Genomic DNA, 17,849 nt, shown 5'->3' with positions numbered 1-17,849 from the left:
GGTCTGAGAACGTGCCTTTAATTGTGTGCCACTGTAGCAGTAACATCTGTTGTTTAATTTGTATCTGTTGCTGTGAAGGTGCAGTTAAGGCTACGCTTTTTGCTGCGGGTTGTAACCGCTGAAGGGTTGCACAGAACCACTGCTGTGAACTAGTGTTTCCTCTTGGTGATGTTAATGACTGGCATTTATCTCATCTGTAGCTGCCCACCGGAAAATATCAGACCACCCTCATCCATCTACTCCAGCCACAGCCAGGCAGCAGATCATCATGTCTGCCATAGTCCGCTCCCCAGAGCACCAGCCAACTCCCATCAGTTTGCTGGCTCCCCCCTCCAGCCGCAGGAAGGAGTCCTCCACACCAGAGGGTAGGTTCCTGGTGAACTTGCCTCTTGTCTGCTAGTATTTTTCTAATATTTCAGTGTTATCTCTTTCTTTTAAGTTTCAAACCCAGATTTTGGTCATGGTAGGAATATCAGATGATAAGTTTTGGTTTACATTTCTCTATTTGGATTATGTAATTTATGTCTGAGAACTTCAGCAATAAAGTAAGTATTAGCATTAATCTCAAAAGCATGTTTTTTCTGTAAGGATTTATGGCTGTTTCCCTGGCAGTTAACATTTTTACTTGTCTAAACTGCAGATTTGTTCTGCTGAGCAGAAAGTTTCTATCAACACCTTTTAGTAAAGGCAAAAGACTAGTGAGGAAGATGCCAGGTCAAAGATGATATTAATATCCTATTAACTAGAAAAAGAGGATGCCCTTCCATATGTTTGAGAAAGGAGGGAAGAGGACTGTCAGAAACAATTAAAGGATTGAGGGTTCTGCTCACTTATTCTTAGTTGACTAGTATTCCAAAGGGAGTGTTGAACCAAGAGACTCTGAACTAAAACCTCCAGCCTTTAGCTGGAAAAAGCCAGAACCCATAAACTGGCCCAGCCATCAGAGATAGGTGGGGTGGCAGAGGGTGCTCTGAGGATCAGGGAACGATGGCATAGGAAGATGTCCTCAGAGCAGACCATGGGCAGGGAGGAGAAGAGTATTCATCAGTCAAAGAACACGCCTTGAAAGATAAACTTTGTTCAATATAGATCCATCAGAGGTTTTAGGTTTGCTGTAAGATGTGCTGGCACTGGTGGTGACATGAAGGCTGTATGAAGGCCTGCTGTGTATTGACTACAGCAGGCTGGGGATTGGAGGGTTTGTTAACTGTGGGCAACACTGAGAGATTAGTTTAGCACATCCTAAGGACTGGAGCTAAGTGCAGACTTGAAATGTAGATAGTTTGATTGACAGAATGTTGCTACAGCAAACTGGCCAGCTCAGTTCTGCAGTCTGTTCTGTGTATCTGTACACGGTCATGCAACCTGAGGTGGTAACATAGCTTCAGATTTGCAGATTGTGAAGGAAAGTAGTGTCTGTGTGCAGCAGGGCCTTGACATGTGTAGTCATTGTTTATGACCTTGGCCTTAAAATGCTTGTCCCTTGCAGAGTACAGCCGGCGCCTGAAGGAGCGAATGCACCATAACATCCCCCATCGCTTCAACGTGGGGCTCAACATGAGGGCGACCAAATGCGCCGTGTGTCTGGACACGGTGCACTTCGGGAGACAGGCATCCAAGTGTCTTGGTAAGAGCAGAGGGTGCACAAAGTGAACTGGGCAGCAGAATGAAAAAGCATCAGCCTTCTTGAACTGGTTTTCAGTGAAAGCTGAAGGAATGACCAAGTATGAAGACTTGGAAGCTAGTTGGTACAAAGGTTCTGTGTTAGAAAACATCTGATGGCTTAGAGTAGAAGGAGATTCTTGGAAAAGCTAGGGGTTGTGGGTTACAAGTTGAGGCAGCTGTGTCATGAATTTTGTCATTTAACAGACATTTTTCTCTGTCCTTTTGTCAGAATGCCAGGTGATGTGTCACCCAAAATGCTCCACTTGCTTGCCAGCTACTTGTGGACTGCCAGCAGAATATGCCACACACTTCTCTGAAGCGTTCTGCAGGGATAAAATGAATTCTCCTGGCCTGCAGCTGAAGGAGCCAAGCAGCAGTCTGCGTCTCGAAGGATGGATGAAAGTGCCAAGGTATAAACATGAATCTTGCTGCCATATCAGGTGCTGAAATATTTGGAACAGTTCCTTAGATTATCCTGGCTCTTATGGTGGGATAATCTGTACATGCCCATTACACTTAACTGTCCCTGAGATTTGTCTTTCTAGGAGCTGCATGCTTGTTTTGTTCAGAATCTGAGCAAAAAATCTAACATGGCTTTGTGCTTATTTTCTTCAGGAATAATAAACGTGGGCAGCAGGGCTGGGACAGGAAGTATATAGTCCTGGAAGGAACAAAAGTGCTCATTTATGATGCAGAAGTAAGAGAAGGTAACTTAGCATTTTTAGGAAGAACACTTTTTATAACATAAGAACGTAAGACAACATTGTTGCTTTTCTAGATCCTTAACAGTTTTACTGGCTGGTATAATAATCCAGCTGTGAAACCTCCAGTGTGTATCCACTTCATTTTACTATCACAATTATTTTCTTGCTATTTACTCATTTGTTCTTTTTTCTTAATCTGTCTCCCACTCTCCCTGCAGCTGGACAGAGGCCTCTGGAGGAATTTGAGCTCTGCCTTCCCGATGGTGATGTAACTGTTCATGGAGCTGTGGGAGCTACTGAACTTACCAATACAGCAAAGACAGGTGAGAATCTTACGTAGATGAGGTCAAATGGATTTCCTCTGGCTTGCCCTCAGTGGGTTTTGTTTGGCTGCACAGAATTTCCTCCCTTTAACTTTCTCTCTGTAACTGTGTAATTTGGAGGATTCCTCTGAACTCTGTGATCACATCAGTCATCTAGAGCTGCCACACACAGGCAGCTGCTCCTGTCATGGTAGTGGAACTGCAACTAATACACTCATCAAGCCAAATGGAAGTAAATTTAAAGAGTTTTGCAACATACTCACAAACACCCTGTTTATTTAAATTTATTCTCTCAGTGCTCTCTATCAAGTGTGAAGTGTTATAATTCATGCCACCATTGTGCCCATTGTCACCATTGTGACCAGAAAGTCATTAACTTAGAAATACTGTGAGGTTTATACAGTCTCTTATTATGAAAAGATGTTGATGTTTTGATTTGTATGTACTGACTAGAACTGATGGAAAGATTATGTATGTCTTGACTTTAACATTAAAGGATACAGACTGTTAAAAACAAAGGTTTCCATAACCAATTTTTCTGATTTTTCCTGAATAGTACAGGGAAAACATTAGTTAAGTGGCTGGTTTTGTACTTTTTTCACAATGGAATTTCTTTCTTTTTTAATAAAAGGCAAGAAATTATTTGTATTTAGCTTTAAGTAGCTAGCCTGTGCAAGACCTCTAAAGGAGAAACCTGTGTATAAATTACCATGGTAACTTGTCATGATAAATACAACTTCTCTCAAAATGAGGCTGAAAGGTGTTGATTTTAAGTCCACTGACAATATTCCAAAAACTAATCTTATTCTATCTATATAACATCTCAGATGTGCCATATATCCTAAAATTGGAGTCTCATCCACACACCACTTGCTGGCCTGGTAGAACACTCTACCTGTTAGCACCCAGCTTCCCTGACAAACAGCGCTGGGTCACAGCACTGGAATCAATAGTGGCAGGTGGGAGAGTTTCCAGAGAAAAAGCTGAGGCTGATGCTGTGAGTATAAAAGTTTCATTTAATAATAAAATATTCTGGGAGGGAGCAGATTTTTGAAAATTATTTTTTTGGTGTTTGACATACTGAGGTTTAACTGAAGGTAAGTTACTGCTCCTGCCTTCTCATGTGCAATATGACGACCAGGAACTAGTGCATTGTGAGACTGATGTTTGATACTACAATTCCCTTCTTTAGGTCTGGGGAGGATCCCAAAATTACATCTAATTGCAACAAACAGAAAAGGAGGGAAGGGCAGTTAGGACATAGTTTAAATCCCATCTCAAAACGTACCACGTGGAAGGAAGAAACCTTAAAAGAAAGAAACAAGCTAAAAGCACCCTCCTCTCCCATTCTTACAGAGTTGGATCTTTTTGTGTCTTGGGGGGAATAGAAAGAAGGTGTTGTGGGTGTGTGGGTTAGTTTAAGTTTTATTCCTGATAGGAATAAGAGTTGAAATGAATTTGTTTTGGTTTCGGATAATCTTTTTCATCACTGTTGTACTGGTGACTCTCTTTTCTGATAAAGGGAGATTTGATTCTATGGCATTGCATATTATTTGACTAGCAGGAAATAGGACATCACCTCATTTCTTATACTAGCAATCCGTCTGTCTCTGAGAAAAACACAAGCTCCCACCAACAGCTGGACTTCTTTTTGTTTTTTTTTTTAAATCCTTCCCCTAGGAAAATTTCACTGCTGCATTGCAGGACATGGGGGTAAATGGAAAAATAGGGACAGCAACAGATTCTGTCTCAGATGTCTGAGTTTAGGTCATTCTGATGGGTTTGCCTGGCTGTGTTCCAGGTAGATAAAAGTTTACTAAGTCTTCTGTAGTCAACATCCCTGCAACTTTTAGCTTTATGAGAAAAAGAAATCTGTGCCAAGCTTTTTGCCTGTCTGAAATGATGACTTTACACTGTTAAAATACTAATAGAGACAAGAGGTAAAGATTAACTCAACAAGAAAAAAATATCTTCTTGTCATTTGCAGAAATTGCTGGGTAACTCCCTGCTGAAGCTGGAGGGTGAAGACCGTTTGGATATAAATTGCACAATGCCCTTCAGTGACCAGGTAATGATCATGTTCAGTTGGGCCTTCCTGAGTATTGGTTATTTCATGCATGGAAATGGCATTATAAGAGCACAAAGTGTAATTATAGACTTGTTTGTTGGCTTGTTTTTTCACTGGCAAGCAGTACTGTCCTTTGCTCTTGGGGCATTCCTTGTTCTCTCCTTGTTCACCCAGTGCTGTTTCTATTTTTCTCCTGTTGTCACTGTAGGTTGTTCTGGTGGGTGCAGAAGAAGGTCTCTATGCCCTGAATGTACTGAAGAATTCCTTAACACACATCCCAGGAATGGGTGCTGTCTTCCAAATTCACCTCATCAAGGATCTGGAGAAGCTGCTCATGATAGCAGGTGGGGCTGCAGTCACTGTGTGTCCCGCAGGGAATGAGGCCATGGCTGTGGAGCTAGGAGTGCTGCCTGCACAGGGGCCTGCCTTTCCTCTAGGTCCATTCCAGGCTTTTTCCTTGTTTTATCAGTATATTGTCAGGAAGCAGCAGCTGTGGTTAACACTGCAGTGTCTGGGGCTTCCTTGTGAATGAATGTGTGAACGAAGGACTCCATTAAATCACTTTCTTGTGAAGGTTTCTCAGTTTCCAAAGTTGAGAGGAACCAGAACAAAACATTCCCAGTTTTGGGTTTAATTTTAAATTTGGTGTAAAGTGTTGAGCTGATCAGTGAGCATTTCTCTCCCTAATCACTACATAACCTTTTTTTTTTTAATGTACTTAGCCATTTGAGGACACAGTGTGATCACTGTGGCCTAGGGCAGACAACTTTTAACCTCCCTTGCTCTAAACGCTAATCCATGTAACAAAATTGGGACTTCCGTCATGGTTTAAGATTCCCTTACAAAAGGAACACAAGCTTTAATCACTCCATCTGTGGTTTTCCAGAGATAATCCTTCCTACACGGATGTAGGCACACTGAGCATCAGGGCGTATCTGCATCTGAAAGCCCAAATTACCAAGTGTCTATATGACATTTGTAGGGAATGAAAAACAAATTCTCTCTCTGGTTCTGTTTGTTCTGCATTTTATCCCTTGTAAAGATTTAAGCTGCCCGTGCTTTACTTGTTTCGGGGGGGTAGAGAAAAAAGTAATTGGAAAAACAAATTTCACACAAAATTGGAGAAGACCTTGTTACTGTATTTCTGGACTTCTGAGAGGAACTGGGCTTGGTCTGTAATGCAATTTATTAGGGCACTTCACAGAAATCCACTGCCGGTTGTGTTGGCACAGAGAGGTTAGAGCACCTTTAAGCTGAAGTTCTGCAGGGTAAAATAAAACTTCCTGGTTAATTTAAAATAATGTCCCAGTGAGGTCACTGCTACTGTGATTTACTGGACCTTAGCAACACTAATAACCCACGGAAAGTGGTTGCTCTCCCAGTGGATTTACTGCCTATTGTGTGGTTGGGTTTTTGTGCATTTTCTTTTTTTCTTTAAATATGAATAATATGAATAATACGGAATGAGTTCTATGTGGTACCTTGTGACTGTTACCACAGTAACAGCTTGTAATGATGAGCTGCTGCTTAGGTAGCAGAACAGATTTTTTTAGAGAATAGGGAGTTTTCCCTTAATGAAATGTAACCATTTCTGTTTCCAGGAGAAGAAAGGGCTCTGTGTCTTGCTGATGTAAAGAAAGTGAAGCAATCTCTAGCTCAGTCTCACCTCCCAGCCCAGCCTGATGTCTCACCAAATGTCTTTGAGGCTGTCAAAGGATGTCACCTTTTTGCTGCTGGCAAGGTAGGATAAAGCTCCCTTGTGCCCCCAGGCCACTCTTTAGACTTCACTGAGCTTAATATTAAGGATATCAGCATCTTTATTTCACTGGCAACAAATCCAAGGTCTGTGTTCTTGTTATAAATCTTTTTCTTCAAGTAATAAGAGTTTAAGGGCTGAAGAGAGGCTGAGCTGGAAACAGTATGGAGGACTGACTACTAGTATGAGTACAATCAGCCAGGATGACATAGTATAGCCTAACCTGCTGCATAATAAGAAATGCAGCATCACATAACTGCCTCCTCACAAAACTTACTTCAATTTTGAGATTTATAAATAGTGAATTCCATCTACTGTTTGTTGTTGCATGTCACATCACAGATTCCAGCCTGGCAAATTTACTTAGGTACTTGTGTCACTTGATAACACTTGATATTTACCTTAATTCCCAGTTTTAGATGGAACATTTAGCCCCAGCAAAAATTCTCATTAACAATTATTTCTACAGACCACTCTGATACAAAACCTGAGCATCATTCATTTCAAAGTAACATTTAAAGTAACAGTTTCAGGGGTTAAAATTTAGACTTAGCCTATTTGAATTTCTTACCCCTTTGAATGAAACATTTTCCTGTAGAAAACCTGTGAATTTTCTATTATCTTCTTTCAAGTATAAGGGAAGTCACAGGCAGTTCAAATTCAAGTTCTCTTTTGAGAACGTGAAGAGGCTTTTCATTATTTCACTAGTTCACAGAAACTACCCTATTAAAAATGTACTTTCTTAGCTCTGCAAAGTTCTTTTTGTGGCAAGAGGCACCCAGACCTGTTTCACACACTGTATTGCCATCCTTAACTATGCTTGTAACCTTCCTTACAGGTTGAAAACAGTCTTTGTATCTGTGCAGCCATGCCCAATAAGGTGGTTGTTCTGCGATATAACGAGAGCTTGAGCAAGTTCTGTATCAGAAAGGTAAGCTTAGTAATTCCCTTCCACAGTCAGTGTAATTCACATACTGCACCAAGACTTGGCTTTGCAGCAAACACCTGACACCTTTTTGCATGCATAAGAACCTTTGTTTGTCAGCTAGAATGATAACACATTGCAACGTGCACTGACTAACACTGGAGTAGGCAGCAATTTCCTCTAATAAGAGCTGGTGTGTTTGAAGAGATGCAGGACAGAAATGTGGGTTTTTTGAGATACAGGACTCTGCTATAATCACACCCTTGCTTGTTTACCAAAAAAGGCTTTCTTTTAAAATATCCAGCCATGTTCACTCACCTCTATTGTCTTTGGAGATGACTCCTCTCTCCTTTACACTTAAGGAAGCAATGGGTATCTGAGTTTGTTTACTGTACCAGTGAAAGGGAAAGGGTATCTGGTGTAACTCCACCACAGGACAGGCAGCTGTCTCCTGTGCCTCCCCTGATCTACGTGTGCTTCCTCCTGGCCAGCAAACACAGCAGTAAGATGTGGATCTCACATGGCTGTTTAGGCATCTCCTGCATGTGTGACCCCATCTGCCCACAGCACCCACCTGCAGGACATGTCCTGCTTCTTCCTGCCACATGTGGGTATGAAGAGCAGAACTGGGCCACTCTCCTCCAGGCAGGCAGCTGCAGGCAGGTAACACTGAGCAGCGAATCCACCGGTCCTCTTGAAGACAAGTCCAATGAACTGTCATTAGTCATTTTTATATGCTCCTACAGATCCAGAAAAAGAAATAAAATATTTGGAATCTCTCCTCAGGACAGAGAGAGTTTAAACACTGCTCACCTTAACATGGGCCATTGCCCAGAAACTCACCTCCTCTCCAGTTCACAAATGAAGGGAAGTTCAGGCCAAACCGCCTATCCCTGTGAGCTCCTGCAGGTTACTCTAAAGGCACTGGATAAATTTACAGTGTGACTGAGGCTTTTATCCCCCCAGTGCTGCACTGGTGCTGCTGGGAGGCAGCACAGTAATTCAGATGCTGGCCTCCTTGGTAGAGATATGTTTGATGGAGAAGATCTTGGCACAAACAATGTGGATGCCAGCAAACCTGGAACACTGCAGCTGGTATCAGTTGTTGCTGATGATGGAGCAGCAGCTGGCAGGACACACTGGAGATGTGCAGGCACCATCCTCTGCTCATGCTGCCATTCACCTCCAGAGTGCCAAGTGTCTTCATGAGGACCTACATGCACAGGCATGTTTTAGAAGGCAGGTTTTCCTTATCTTCACTAATCCAGACAACTGAATTCAGATCCTAACAAGATGGCAGCAAGCCCAGAATATGCTCTTCTGTTGTGCCAACTAAATCTCCAGATAACTAGGAATTATGCAAGGAATCTTGTCCTCAAAAGATCTGAGGATCTGTGTGTTGTGTCAGGCTACACAGAAGAAAGGAAGATTGTGTGTCTTTGTCTTCCTTTTGCATGAGGAGCTATCAAGGTAATTTCTTCAGTGTTAACAGCAGAGATGCTTTAGCAAGCTTTTTCTTTCTGTTGGGAGAGTTGGTGGTGGAGATGCCTGCTGATGAGAGTTCTTCTCTGTGAGTTATGAAGAGTTGGAACTTGACTGGAACTTGTGAAACTTTGGAACTTGTCCATCCTGCTGCAGTTTTCTCAGGATCTTTTAGGTCTGCCTTTCTAGCAGCTGCCCTGGTTCTTGGTGACTTCCAGGCTAGGAACTGGGGCACTTCTGACTGACTGACTTCTTAGTGACAAGTCTGTTCTTCAACCCTAACTTCTCAGTCCTCGTCTTATGTCATCTCCAGACGCTGTTCAGATGTGCAGCCCTTGGCATGCTTGGGACCTGTTATAAGTAGGGAGCTACAGAGCAGAAGAATACCTTCCAGAATAGTGTATTTTTCCAAAAGGAGGAGGTTCTTATTAAGGTTAGCACCTGGAGTAGAGTTTATATGCAAGTCTGTATTCAAGCAGGCACACCTGCCAACAAAACCAAACCTTTTCTTCTAGCAAGAGTTCTTTTCCATATGCTTTTGGGACCATTAGTGACTTAGAAGTTGCCATCTCTCCCTTTTATAAAGATAAATGTGGCAATATATCATCTTCCATAATAAGCAAAATTGGTTACAGGGAACCAGTATCACTCCATACTTCCCTCTTTTCCAGGAGATCGAGACTTCTGAGCCTTGCAGCTGCATCCATTTGACCTCTTACAGCATCATCATTGGAACCAACAAGTTCTATGAAATTGAGATGAAGCAGTATACACTAGAGGGTAGGAGACATTGCGGGAGGAACACACCAAATGGCTCCACGGATTCTTCTGGTGGGGCTTCTCTACAGCAGTTTAGGAAAAAAAGTTGGTGCTATCAAGCTGTTTTTCTCCATTCTTTTTGCAGAATTTCTGGATAAAAATGACCACACTTTGGCCTCTGCTGTGTTTGCTGCTTCCACCAACAGCTTTCCAGTCAGTATCATCCAAGTGAATCCAACAGGGCAGAGGGAGGAGTATCTGCTGTGCTTCCATGGTAAGTCTCAGATGGTTGTGCAGTTGTTTGCACCACATCTGCCCTCTTGGTAGATGCCAAGAAGGTACCTAAATGCTGTTGTAAAGGAAAGTCAAACATAGCTGACTTTCTAGTACCTGTAACAAAGATTTGTTGCAGACTGAATCTGAAAGCCCTGGTGGTTTAAACAGTAAGGTGTCCAGGGCCTTGGTACTGGAGTGGCACTTGCTGCAGTGCTTTTGGTCAGCTTGCTGCTGGCCTAGAAGTTCTCCATGCCTGTGGGTCAGTTGGCACACTCAGGCCTCTGTGCCTAAAGGGATTGCAGTCGGTGTTAAGTGCAAAGAGGTGTTTGATCACCCTGATAAAATGTTAAGGGGTTTTAAAACTTTGGCACTTGTAGCTGGTTTCTGTAAGACAGGTGAGACTTTTAAATCTTCTTACGGAGAAGTAAGAGTGTTATTTTTGTATAGCTGCTTTTGTTGGCCCTCTAGGGTAGTGTTATGGAAGTGCAGAGGAAGTCTTCAGAAGCCCAGTAGCTGTAACTTTGGGCAGTAACAAGCTGTAACTTGGAGCAGCAGGAGTCTCACAGTCTTCCCAAGTGTAGATTAAATAACCTACCCCTAATTGGTATGGACAGACCTAGAATTGCAGTTCCTTTTGGTACTGAAAGTACTCCTACATTTAGCTAGTCCAAAGTCAGTTACAGTAATTCATGGCACCCTGGGATTTGCAGGAGTCAGCACTCTGTCCCTGCTAGAAACCCAGGTCAAGGGCCTTTGTCCCCTCAAAAATAAAGGAATAAAATTGAGGCATATGCTCATGACATGACAATGCCTTTCTTGGCAGAGTTTGGTGTCTTTGTGGATTCCTATGGAAGACGCAGTAGGACAGATGACCTGAAATGGAATCGCTTGCCCTTGGCTTTTGGTAGGTGCCGAGTGACATTCCCTTGGGTTATGGAAATTACTGAAACCAGGAAGCATCCCTGTGGGACAGGCATTCTTCTCAGTGCTTCTGTTTCCTCTTCCCTCTCAATTCTCCCAGCAACTATGGGGATTTTCCTATAAGATCATTAAAAATCCAGATGGCAGACCTTCTGAAGTACAAACAATTGGAGGGAAACTAAACCAAAGTTACATTCCCTTTATGTTCCCAGTTTGACAGTGATTCAACTGGATAGTGCAATTTTTAATGATGCTTGCAAGTTTCTGACACAGTTGAGAATCTGTAATGTCAGTGTGGTTCCCTCAGGCCTCTTGCACTGCCTAGTGGGATTTTCTTCAGTTAATAGGCTGGTTTTAATGCCTTTTTCATGATATTTTTGGTTAGTAAAATTCTTGAGATAACAGATAGCTTCAAAGCAACAATTCTTTAGGCTTGAATCTCCCTCTGCAGTAACAGTGTCTATGTCTTATTACAGAAAATATATTCCCTTGGTTTTCCCAAGGCACTGGGAGGCTCTGGTGTGCTGCTCCCTGATGCTTTTTAGTAGTTTTTTAACAGAGAATTTTATTTTGTGTTTTTCCTCCCCCTGTGATCCTCTTTCAGCCTACAGGGAGCCCTATCTCTTTGTGACCCACTTCAATTCCCTTGAAGTGATTGAGATTCAGGCACGAGCTGCTCTAGGGTAAGTAGTTCTCTTTTCAGTACTTTGCACAGCATGTGCAAAGAACATGTGTGCTTCCCAGGAAAGATCCAGTGTTGGCATTGTAAAGACTTTTCTTTGCCATTTTACCCAGAACTCCTGCACGAGCCCACTTGGAGATACCAAATCCACGGTATCTAGGGCCTGCAATTTCATCTGGAGCTATCTACTTGGCCTCCTCCTACCAAGACAAACTAAGGGTGATTTGCTGTAAAGGCAATTTAGTGAAGGAGACCAACAATGAGCCGCACCACAGAGGATCTTCTGCTACACGCAGGTATGATGAAATCCATGTGTTATGGTCCTTTGTGCCTCATAATCACACTTAGCTCCAGGTGGCTTTGCTTTCTCAGTGTTGTGGGATGCCCTTGTTCCATTCATAGCTAGAGGCTGGTGTTAGCCAGATATTGTCATGCTGGCATGGAACAAGGGGTAGTCAGTGATGCTTTAAAATCCAGAATGCAAAGAAACATTAGCTCTGCAGGAAGATGTGGGCAATCTCCTCCACCAATGCTTTGTGCTCTTCAGCTGGTTTATCTTGATGTTGATACAGCTGTGACTTCAAAGCACATGGAGAGCTTAGATGCCATTGATATGACACTGAACATGGATTGATTGTAACAGTCTCTAAAGCAAGAGCCTTGTCCTCTGAACTCATGAGCACACCTTAGGAAGGTGGCATTGAGAAGCTGTGATGTGACCTTGTCCTGTTCAGGACAGTGGTATTTCAGACAGGGGAAAAAAATACTGGGGCTGATCATGCCACTGGGGACTGAGAAATTCAGGCTTGTAACTCATCCTCCCCTGGAGCTAATGAAAATGGGGTATGTGAACAGGCATATAGCAAATGTTAGTGTGTTTTTATCTGGAAAAATATATGCTTAAATATATTAAAATGTGTAGTTTTGTGGCCTGTTACATAGACATGACTTCCATTAACAACTCCTTAAGGCACTTTACTAGTGTTGCTAATGCAGTGGATACCCAGCTTTCCAAATGTCATAGAATCGTAGCATGGCGACGGTTGGAAGGGACCTTAAAGACCATCAGCAGGTGCTGACCCATGTGCAGGATCCTGCACTTGGCCTTGTTCGGCTTCATGAGGTTGGCATTGCCCCACCTCTCCAGCCTGTCCAAGTCCCTCTGGATGGCTTCCCTTCCCTCTAGGGTGTCAGCTACTCCACACAGCTTGGTATTGTCAGCAAACCTGCTGAGGAGACACTTAACTCCCACTGTCCATGTCTCCAACAAAGATGTTAAACAGCACTGGTCCCAATATTGATGCCTGGCTCAGGGAGGTCTAATGCTTTTTCACCTCAACACTGCGGGTGTGTGGGAGAGGCTGAGTTTTTGCTAAAAGAAGATGTAACGTGAGGTTTTTGTCGCTCAGCTGTTCGCGTCCATTATTTTTGAATGACAGCAGCCCTAACAAGAGAGGCCCGCCCACATACAACGAGCACATCACCAAGCGCGTAGCGTCAAGCCCAGGACCCCCGGAAGGTCCTGGCCACCCTCGAGAGCCAAGCACACCACACCGGTACCGCGAGGGGAGGGCAGAGCTGCGGAGGGACAAGTCACCTGGGCGACCACTGGAGAGGGAGAAATCTCCAGGCCGGCTGCTGAGCACCCGCAGAGAAAGGTCCCCTGGGAGACTGTTTGACGAGAGCAGCCGAGGCCGACTGCCTGTGAGTGGTGCCAGAACTCCTCTTGCTCAAGTCAATAAGGTAAGTCAGGAGCCTGGAGAACTTTTCTGTCCTCGGGAGTTGCAGGCTGCGGAGAGGGGTGTTACTGTAAAGTACAAGAGCAAATCAAATCTTATCCTCCCAGCCCCCAGCTTCTATTAAGCAGAGCACATACAGTGTAACTCACTGGCCCTGTTAAGCACCTTCCCATGTGCTAGTTCTGTAACTGCAAAAGCAGCTTGATACTCAGACGGGCTAAAGTCCTCCAGATTTGAAAGCAAAGGTGCATTTACCCACAGAAATCAAATCATTGAGGACTCGAAGGGGAACAGTGTCTGGAGGAAGGAAGGTGGGAGCCTGTGTTCAGTGATGGTGGTAGATCTTGCCTTTGTCAGTGATGTAAGAACTGTGCCAGCCAGCAGCAGGGGTTAGTCAGGGGATATTGTGCTCCTGCCACCTGGGCCTGTGTAAGATAAATACATGTGATTTCTGTCATTTTATTTCCCTGCCAGGTCTGGGACCAGTCTTCAGTTTAAGTCTCAGCTAGATAAAGTTACTCATCTTGACCTGCAGGAAATAAAAGGAAATATACTGAGTATATGCACTCCATATGTCTGCTGCCCAGTTACCAAAACAACTCCTGGGCCAGAGCCACCTCCATCAGGAGATGTGACGCTTTTGAAGATTGTTTGCATCTCAGTTAATTTCTCTGCACTTTCCTGCACTCCTGTTTTTGCACTTTGTATCACTGTTACTCTTTCAAGCAGTTCATGAACTTTTTGTATTCACTTTAGTCCCTAGTAGTTCATCAAGGAAAGTAAATGGGACGAGAGTCCCACCCCAGGTCTTTAATGTGGTTAGCACCCCTTACCAGATAACTGATGATAGTTCTGAGACATGCTGGGAATTCCTGGTGGCCTGGAAACAGAAGGGCCAAGGTGAGTGAGTCTTTCAGTAGGTTTGATTGGATATTCTCTACAGAACACAAGAAAAAGTACTTCTGATTAGTCTGTTCACCTGCCACTTCTGAAAGTTATTTTGTTCTTACTAGAATTGCTCTAGAGCACCTCTGATGGGGAGGGAAGAACCCTGCTTTAAACAATCCATGTGCCCAGCCCTGAGACAAAATATATTACCTATAAGCTACTGGGGTGTAAGACTTTATCCAGGTCTTCTGCATGACAGTTCACTGCATGCTGCTGCACCATCACTGGCTGCTCTCTCCTTTTAGGTTGCTTTGCTGAGTAGTGTATTGTACCTCACTTGTAAATTAACCAAAACCTTTAGATTATGCTGCAAAATAACCGTTAATTAGTCTGGAAATTTGGCAATGAAGAGTTAACGAGCCTTACTCTATGACAAGCGTTACAGTCACGTCTCAGCATTGAGCACTGTCCATCCAGCAGGGACACTGTAGTCCTGGCAGGCTCATGTTCCCTGTGGTCTGTAACTTGTCATAGAGCAAGAACCAAGTGTCACGGCACAAGAGGATACTCACATGAACAGCTCCAGGTTACTGAACACACCTTTGCTCTGCTGCTGCGTCCCTAACTCCAGCCATTTATTGCTTTCTATTCTCTTTTGCTGTGAACATGAAGCAGAGAGCAAACGATTTTCAAAGCAGGTTTTGACCATTCAGTCTGCACGAGCAACATTATAAGTGAACAGCCATGTTCTTTACAACTGGAAAGAGCAAAACCGCATCCAATCTTCCCTTGCCCACACTCTTAAACTTCCGCTAGTCCCTCGCAAGCCTATGCTAACCTGTTCTAGAAACCCATAACACTTAATGCCTTGTCAGTGTCCTTTGGCGAGTTTCATGGATATTGTATTCCGTTCTCTTGTCTGTTGGGTTATTTTAGGTCAGATGCTTTGGCAGGAAACTTATTGAAAGTTTTTGTCTCCTAGTCTGACTATCTTGAAAGGTCGCTGAGATCGGTCTTTAAATCTTTGCGTCCCATGGAAGATCTTTGAGACCTCAGAAATGGGCTTGTTGAGTCCTGAAAGTGTGTATCTTGTGTCTTGTTTGTGAAATGCTTCCTGCTATAGAAATAGCTCAAAGGACTGTACATATTTACAAGAAACTTTATATTCGTAACAAAAGGGAATTGAATTGGTTTCTACTTTTTTATTGTAAACTGTGTGTTTTTCAACACTAGCTTTTTGTTTTACCGGTGGTTGTGGACAGCCATCTGCAGACACTGGAGGGGCCTCAGCTTAGTCCTCCTCGCGCCCATGAAGAAATATTGTAACATTAAATTGCAATTGAAGCTTGTTAGCATCAATGAGGTTTTAGGTCTCTAAAAGTACAGGATTTTTCTTCATTACCTTTTTATTATTGACAAGGGAGGGATCCAGAGGGACAGTTCAAAGCTCCACCTGGAACGTATTGAACTTTGCTGTTGAACAATAACCAAATAAAACAAATAACTATCTTGACTGGCATGGTGAAATGAACACTTCCTTCTCTATAGAGTAACACTGAGCCACCCTCCCATTGCAGCCCAGGTTAGAGGCTGTGTACCCTGTAGGAGTCCAAGCTTACCAAAGAGAGCAAACTGTGACAGCGTTTAGCATGTTAACAGTTGTTATTCCCTCAACAAGTAGCCTAAGTGGCTGCAAAAAAACTAAGCATGTTCGTATGAACTCAAACAGGTGGATTTGTCCAGATAGTTTACTATAGCAGCAGTCAGCTGCACCCACCTACAGCTAAATTCTGCCCTCACCTACTTAACTAATGATACAGGCAGAGGAAAGACAACTGTGAGTAGCTGGGAAAACAATCTCCCCCTGGTAAATGACCCACACATCTCGAGCTGGGAAAAGAAAAACATCTTGATTAACAATAGTGTGATCTAATGACAGGTTTGGGATTTATCCCAGCAGTGTACTGGTAGCAAAGCAGACAGAGATAGTTATCCATCCCACTGCTGTAATATGCTGGTGCTTTAAGGCCTAATAGCTGCAACTTAAAAAAAAAATTATAAAAATAATAAAAAAATCACAACTAGAGTCAGACCGAGTACAACCTGCAGTTACTGTACAGTTGAACTTACACCTGCTGGGAAAACTTGCTAGATCAGACTTAAATGTAAATACATCTATTTTTAACTGAACCAGTTTTTACAGGGTCTGAAGTATTCTTTCACAGGAAGAGGTTTTTAATATTCACACTGCTGCCTACAGTAACTTAATTTGTCCTCCTACTGTTCAGTGTTTTTGGTTTTGTGCACATACCCACCCCCGCACCCCCAATAAAGGGCTTGTTGGAGGGTGTGTGGGTGGGTTACTAATAGCTCCTCTTACATTTTGGTCTACATGACATTCTTCATGAAAATGCTCTACATAAAATCCAAGCTGCTTGATTTATCTATTGTGCCTACTATCTGATGTATATGATGAAATGCTAACTTGTTAAATGTTCCTTTATTTCTATTATACTGTGCACAAAGAATACTTATTTAAAGCTCATTGTTGCAGTCCTATGATGCATGATCAGAATTGTAACAAAACTAAAATAATCCAGAAAATGGTGGAGTAAAAAACAAATTATTTATTGAGCCTTTTGATTACCAAGAACCCTGCACAAATCCACTGTCAGCTTGGACCATCACACACTGTGCTGAAGTTTAAGGGGTTGGGGAGGGCAGGGAGCTCTTGTTATTGCTGCTGCTGCTGTAGACAGGGAATGGAACAACTTACTCAAGAGTCCCCAAAATGACTGTAACAAAAGCCTCTGCATCTACCTTAAAAAAAAAAAAGTGCTCTCCTAGCAACAGCCAAGAATAAACATAACAGCACAGACTGTGAGATGTGGGTGGGGAATGTAAGCGAGCTAATAAATCCAACTCTTGATCCAGCTTTTGCTTTTGGAGGGATTTGATTCATCCCATTGCAATAAGGGAACACAGAGTGATTAATCTAATTCATTCACCTGTCAAGCACAAAACAACACAGCAAGGGAAAAACAAACTGACCAGCTTACCTCTTCCTTCTTCAGTCCCTGCCCTGCCAGGGACCAGCCCTCCTGCTGAAGAGAAAGAGCCCCGGGGGACTGAGGTGGGTGGTGGCTTACCTGGAGGGAGGCTGTAGCTCCTGGGAGATGTCAGCTGAGGCCACAGGAGACACCACACTGTGGTCACCTGGCCGTGCCCCCTAGGGCCTGTGGGCAGCTGCACTCACTTGCTCCAACAAGCAGAGCAGGATGGAGGTGCTCACAGTGTAACTGATCCTGCCAGCCCTTTGGTGCTGTGCTGGTCAGAGCCTGGGCCCCTCACCCTGGTTTCTAACTGTGCAGTGCTGGCTGCACACCAGGTACCAAGTGCTCTACAGACTCAGACAGGGCCAGAGGCTGCAAAGTAAAAAAAAGAAAAGAAAAAAAAAAAAAGGGCAAAAAAAAAAAGCTTCTGTCCTGTGGTTCCACAATACCAGCACTAAAAGTCTGGAGAGAGCCATGCATAGATGGAGTTGGAAAAGAATCTGCAAACCTTAGCAAGAACTAAAGAGCCCTAAATACCGTTAGGTCTCGTGTACTTTTACCTTCCTCTCTCTTCTCCACTTCTGAAAGTTTCTGCTTCCTTAGGCTTT

At 43.3% G+C, this 17,849-nt stretch overlaps 1 protein-coding gene across 1 annotated transcript in view; it reads left to right on the top strand.

Moving 5' to 3' along the window:
* CIT (citron rho-interacting serine/threonine kinase) overlaps positions 1 to 15,701 on the top strand; it is a 69,765-nt gene extending 54,064 nt beyond the window's left edge. Inside the window, exons 31-47 of the mRNA XM_051634069.1 lie at positions 201 to 365; positions 1,490 to 1,627; positions 1,895 to 2,075; positions 2,281 to 2,372; positions 2,588 to 2,692; positions 3,520 to 3,689; positions 4,680 to 4,760; positions 4,969 to 5,104; positions 6,362 to 6,501; positions 7,355 to 7,447; positions 9,595 to 9,703; positions 9,828 to 9,956; positions 10,782 to 10,862; positions 11,484 to 11,562; positions 11,675 to 11,857; positions 13,001 to 13,304; positions 13,775 to 15,701. Coding sequence (XP_051490029.1) covers positions 201 to 365; positions 1,490 to 1,627; positions 1,895 to 2,075; positions 2,281 to 2,372; positions 2,588 to 2,692; positions 3,520 to 3,689; positions 4,680 to 4,760; positions 4,969 to 5,104; positions 6,362 to 6,501; positions 7,355 to 7,447; positions 9,595 to 9,703; positions 9,828 to 9,956; positions 10,782 to 10,862; positions 11,484 to 11,562; positions 11,675 to 11,857; positions 13,001 to 13,304; positions 13,775 to 13,798 — 2,210 coding nt within the window. The 3' untranslated portion in view covers positions 13,799 to 15,701. The remainder of the gene's footprint in view (positions 1 to 200; positions 366 to 1,489; positions 1,628 to 1,894; positions 2,076 to 2,280; positions 2,373 to 2,587; positions 2,693 to 3,519; positions 3,690 to 4,679; positions 4,761 to 4,968; positions 5,105 to 6,361; positions 6,502 to 7,354; positions 7,448 to 9,594; positions 9,704 to 9,827; positions 9,957 to 10,781; positions 10,863 to 11,483; positions 11,563 to 11,674; positions 11,858 to 13,000; positions 13,305 to 13,774) is intronic.
* The last annotated feature ends 2,148 nt before the right edge of the window (positions 15,702 to 17,849 follow it).

This window comes from Apus apus, chromosome 16 (assembly GCF_020740795.1).
Source record: "Apus apus isolate bApuApu2 chromosome 16, bApuApu2.pri.cur, whole genome shotgun sequence".
In the NCBI taxonomy this organism is placed as follows: Eukaryota; Metazoa; Chordata; class Aves; order Apodiformes; family Apodidae; genus Apus; species Apus apus.
This window is presented reverse-complemented; position numbering and strand designations above follow the sequence as displayed.